The sequence below is a fragment of the Macroventuria anomochaeta genome (genome assembly GCF_010093625.1).
Source record: "Macroventuria anomochaeta strain CBS 525.71 unplaced genomic scaffold BU25scaffold_4, whole genome shotgun sequence".
Lineage (NCBI taxonomy): Eukaryota > Fungi > Ascomycota > Dothideomycetes > Pleosporales > Didymellaceae > Macroventuria > Macroventuria anomochaeta.
The window spans coordinates 75,260-80,624 of record NW_022985365.1 but is presented as its reverse complement, the minus strand read 5'-3'; the positions used below and the strand labels follow the sequence as shown (position 1 = coordinate 80,624).

Here is a 5,365-nt window from a genome sequence, read left to right as displayed (position 1 = left end):
AGTGCCGCCAACATCAGCGCCGTCCATCCGCCGTTGTCCTTCGCCTCAACGTCAGCCTTGCCAACGCTGAGCAGCACCTCCACCGTGTCTTTGTGTCCGCCTCGTGCCGCCTGCATCAGCGCTGTTGCTCCGTCGGCGCTCTTAGCCTCAACATCAGCCTTGCCAGCGTTGAGCAGCCGCTCAACTGTGTCTTTGTGTCCATTTCGTGCAGCCTGCAGCAGTGGTGTCAGCCCATCGTTGACACCCGCATTTACGTCGATCTTTCCAGCCTGAAGCAACAGCTCAACGACTTTCCTGTTCTCATTCTTGGCAGCCAATTGGAGGCGCGCCCAGAAGTCCTTGTCCTCCGGGTTGAGCTCGGACACTCGACTGTAGATCAGCTTGGAAGTGAGCTTGAAGATCGCGGCTTGATTCCCGGATACATACACTACATGGTCCTGCCAGTATGTCTTTGCGTAAGCGTAGAACCTGAATGCGTGCTCTGGCTTGGAGTTGAGTGAGCTGCGTATCTCTGCAATAACTTTGCTCATGTCGAATGCATGTTGCCGTCTTGATCCAAGGAACTTTATGGCAAGCTGGCGAGCAGTGCTTGAAGAACCCATAGTGGCTTGCACAATCTTGGATGGGGCAGATTGTGCCACTATTGGACGGGCCCTGACTCTCGACAACTCAGTTCCAAAGACACCATAGCCGAGATAAGTAACGACAATATCTGCCAACATCCTTTGCGCGTCTTCAGACGAGAAGCTCATATGCTTTGCGCCATCAAGTCCATCGAGCATGTACTGCTTGACGCTGTGGTGGACGACGCGGACGGTGAACTCTTCCTCATCTACAATAAGAAGGCAACCGCAGCAGGCTAGCGCTGGGTAGACATCGTTCAAGACCCTAGAAGGATCCCAAGTGGCATCTCCAGGGACAACGCTTAGAGCTTCCCGCAACTCATCTGTTGTCAAAGGCCGGCAAGCCGCAAGCACAAGCTGCAGCGTCTTTGCTTGAAGTGCTGGGTCTGAGCTACCCGACTTCTGTAAGATCCTAGTGAAGGTCTCTGAGAGGTCTTTCGGCAGGTCTGCCAGTGCTTCTCGGATGGCATGATCGGTCTTCATACTGCACAAAGACTGGATCTGAAGAGCTACCCAGAGGAACATTCCTTGTGAACCCTTCGAAAGGGCATCTTGGATCTCCAGGATCATACTAGGATCTCCGATTGTCAAACGCTTTCGGCGAAGACAATGCTCGAGCTCTGCTTCGATGAAAGTTTCGATGTCTGGGTTGTCGTCTGGTATAGAGACCAGGCGAGTAGCCAAGAGTTGATTAGTAATCGGCTGCAGGCCTTTGCCGGGGTCTTCTCGGAAAGAAGCACAGACCAGAACTTGTCGTTTCTCTTGAATCTTCCGGAGAGCCTGCACCAACGTCTCTTGTTCCTCATCATTGCACTCATCCAAGCCATCAAGGACAAAGTATGTTTTGAGACTAGACGAAAAGCCCTGAAAGAGCATCTCAAGCACCTTCTCGCTATCGGCCGTGGTGTGAGTATTTTCGCAGCTCATTGCAAGTACCCCAAGGTCCGGAACAGTACGTAAAAGCTGCCGTGCCAGTGAACCGATAATCGTCCGTGCCTGAAGACTTTCTGAGACATCGTGCTTGCAGAAAAAGTATGCCACTTGGGATCTCTCTTTCTCAGTGCGGAGGCTAAGATCGTCCACGATGTTGGCCAGCAGCACCGACTTGCCCGACCCCAGCTTGCCTGTATACAAAAGCGTACCTGGGCACGAGCCGTCTCTCCACTCTCGGTACTCCGCATGTTGTGTATGGAACGATGTGTTGCCCGCCTTCCTAATCTGCTTCCACGCTGTTTCGTGATCGTACGCGGAGCAGAAGTCGAGCACTTGCATCTTGGTGGCATGTCTCTGCTGGTGTGAAACAGACGTGAAGATGTCCCTAGTCAAAACTCTGAAGCCAGAGCTCTCTTGAGCTTCACTCACACCCATCTGCTCCTTGATCAAGCTTGCCCACTTGTCGAGGTCCGACTGGAAGGTCTTCAGATGCGCATCGCTCAGCGAGGACGCAAACTGCTGGACAGTCGACTTCTGTCCGAACTTGAACAGGTAACGACACAGGCCGACCACCACGATAAAGTACTCATTCAGATATGATTGTAGCCTCGTAGAGCGCGGATATAGCAGGGCAGTCTCTTGGTAGCGCGGGGCGGAGCGGCCGACGTCCATGAACAGCGAGGATAGCTTGTCAATGTAGGACGAGAGGTTCACGATTGACTGCGGTGCATCAGTGATTGACCACGACGACGATGTAAGACTAAGACACTGACCAACAACGACATGCGCACCAATGCCCACACGCCGCACGCCAGCAAGTTCTGCGATCCTCCAACTACGACATCCCCAAGCGCAGCGAACTGCTGGACCCCGTGAAGGAAGCTGGTAAAGCGAGGCCCGAAACACGCACTGCTGAACTTCTTTGATGTGTGACGGTCAACCTCGGCCGTCAGCCGCATGACATCGCTCGGACCAGGTGTTGTTGAGAGTGACTGCGACCTCAACGTTCGGAATGTTGACTTTTCCTTGCTCGAGAGGTCGGCTTCGAACTCGGAGACAGCCTGGGCAAGGCGGATCTCAGGCTTTAGTGATGAAGCTTTCGCCAGAACGCCAGACATAACTCCTGTTATCGACCTGCAGCCCAGCAAGCTGTAGCGCAGTCTATCGTCAGGGTGTCGCCCTTTTCTTTCTGTTACTGGGGGATCGGCCGCCTGAGATGTAGTTCGTGATGCTCAGCGAGCGCAAGGTATGTCTTGGACCTGGAGTAAGAACAACCTGTGAGCTGATAGCCTAGCCCTCTCAAAGCCCAGACTTTCACAAGGACGACAAAGGAAGAGCCACGGGTGGGAGAGCGAAGCTGAGAGGACACAATCAGGAAGCGCTGCCGATGATCAGGCGGAAAGAGAGTGCTGGAGCTGCGCACCAAGCTGGGCGTGGCTGCGCATCTCAGCCGCGACCCCGCTGATGCGACGTGGTCGCGTCGCCTGCATGAAAGCGAACGTCTTCTCTGCTCCTCAAAGCTGCGGAGTTCGTTGCCGCTAGACGCCCGACAATTATTGTGTATATGAGCTTTGTGGGTGAAGTGATGAGGCGTGTTAACGGATGGTGAACTGGCTGGTGCGGTGGAAAGCCGCTGCCTGCGCATGGTCCGTGCTGTGTCGGTGTGATAACGGAAAATGGGGTCGTCCTCTCACTCGTGCTTCCGCCTCCCGGCCAGGCCATTTCCTCGTATGGTCATCTCTACGACATTATTGTCTCCTCACTTCTACGCGCTTTGCGGTGCAGTCTTCGCACAGAACCCTCCAGGAACCCAGACTCGCTCACCATGTCCTGTCGCAGTGTCGGCACTGTTCACTGCCGCTATCTCGATGCGCCCGCGGCTAGAGCACTTTCGTCGCTCACGTTGACACGCGACCGCGATGTCGATACAAACCACAACGCCCAAATGCGATGCCCGTACTGGTCAAGTTTTGGCGACATCTGCGTCGTGACTGCGCTGAGGGTCTGTCAACAGCAATGAAAGGGTGACAGGGTAACAAGCGAAGGTTTTGGGTGAAGATCTCATTAAGCACAGTCAAAGCGCCTTTCTAATACATTTGCGCCACCGGGGCCCTCCACTGGACTGGAGCGTCCGTTGGCGCTATCACCTCGTTCAGCCGCACTACTTTGGACCCTGGCAACAAACCTGCGTCTGCCTCCAGCGCAGGAGGACCCTTGCGCTTACGACCTCGCCCTTCTTTCTTGCTTGCAGCATCTCTCTCCTTCGCAGCCCTCTTCGCTCGTGCCGCTTCGAGGTCCTCATAACTCATCACCTTTGCCTTCCCCAAGACAACCGACTTGGTGGATCGGCGGACTTTGGCTTCGTTGTTGATCTTGAAAAGGAAGCGATTGTGGTCTTGGAGAAGAGCTCGCTCGGCGAAGGATATGCGGGCGGCACTTGCGAGCTTCTGTATGCGTCTCTGGACACGCTGCCTGCTAGCCTTATCAAGCGTCCGAGTGTCGTCTTTGATCATGTCATGCAATGTTGTAAGTGCTTCGGTTGTCACTGGAGTCACGGGCGTGACAGGTGTGTGCACCACGTCAGCTGACGGACAGGGTCTGGCCGCGTCATCGTTTCTTGGAATGACAAGGTCAGCGGGGGGCTTTGGAATGTCTTTCAGCACTCTTTCTGGGTTGAAGGGAAACAAGCCCGTTGCTGCCCATCCAGCCCAGATGTTTCTCTTGGTCATAGCCCTGTCTCGTGCAGGGCTGTACAAGTAGGTGAAGTGCTCTTTGCCAACCGTGTCCACGCCTCCACGGTTCAGCCTCTCGACCTGGTCACAATATGCTGTCTTCAAAGGAGCGAAGGGCCCAACGTCGCACGGCTGGAGCTTGTGGGAAGTATGAGAGGGGAGACGGCACAAGATGATGTTGTTTGCCAGGCAAAACTCCAGAATCTCAAGGGTTTCATGCGTCCCAAAGCCATCGACCACAAGAACACGTGGCTTCCCATTAGCACGCTCTCTAGTCTGCAGATCGAACACGCGTGTGAGCCACTCCAGGCTGATCTTGGAATCATTGTATCCGTTCTCAGAGTGTGCGTAGTGCCATCCATCTGTCTTGTATGTGGTCCAGTTGCTTCGGTGAGTCGAAGCAGGCCAGATGATCAGAGGTAGCAGGGCCCTACCGTCAGCACTTATGCATTCGATCGCCGTCACCATGGTTCGCTTCACACCAGCACCTCTGTTGTTCTACCGATCATCTTTACCTACTAGAACCTTGACTGAGCCAAGCATGCTCAGCATGACTCCTGTCTCATCCATGTTATAGACGTTTTCTGGCACGACGCTCGAGTCCTGCAGTACCGGTGCGATCATGTCGAACCACTCCACGACCTTCTCATGTATATTATTGCTATGGCGCTTCCAGTCGATCGATCGGACTCTTTTAGCCTGGAGTTGGGGGTGCCGTTTCTCGAAGGCCTTCGGCCAGTTCTTGCCCGGGGCTTCGTCAGTCGATTACCAGATGTTCGTTGACGTGCTATACTGAAGGCTAGCGAGCGTATGAACTTGATGCGCACAGGTTGCCCAAGGTTGGACTTGAGCAGCAAGAATCTCACGAGGGCAATCTCCTCCTCCCGACTCAGGTACTGCTGGCTTTCGGCTTGCTCCTCGCGCGAGCGTCGTCCATGATCACGGTGAATAATAGTGGAGAGGGGAGCGTTGCCATACTCTGACCGATTAGCAAATGTATCAGCTACATCTGCCGGCAGGGCCAGCGCCAGCGCTCGACTGGCTGCGTCCATCGCAGCGACAGTGGGTGTGCAGGAG

General features: G+C 54.6%; 2 protein-coding genes across 2 annotated transcripts in view; both read right to left on the bottom strand.

Annotated features, from left to right (window-relative positions):
- The window catches only part of BU25DRAFT_407034 (uncharacterized protein), a 4,507-nt gene extending 1,363 nt beyond the window's left edge, over positions 1-3,144 (bottom strand). The window contains exons 1-2 of the mRNA XM_033705438.1: positions 2,330-3,144; positions 1-2,276 (exon numbers count right to left, since the gene is read on the bottom strand). The exon at positions 1-2,276 is cut by the window's left edge and continues 988 nt beyond it. Of these exons, the coding sequence (XP_033565563.1) occupies positions 1-2,276; positions 2,330-2,674 (2,621 nt within the window). The 5' untranslated portion in view covers positions 2,675-3,144. The remainder of the gene's footprint in view (positions 2,277-2,329) is intronic.
- A 1,642-nt stretch (positions 3,145-4,786) lies between these two features.
- On the bottom strand, positions 4,787-5,340 carry BU25DRAFT_454827 (uncharacterized protein; the record flags this gene model as incomplete). The annotated part of the gene is made up of 2 exons (XM_033709897.1): positions 4,787-5,029; positions 5,116-5,340. The coding sequence occupies 2 exons, from the start codon at positions 5,338-5,340 to the stop codon at positions 4,787-4,789; spliced, it is 468 nt and encodes a 155-aa protein (XP_033565562.1).
- Positions 5,341-5,365: the final 25 nt, after the last annotated feature.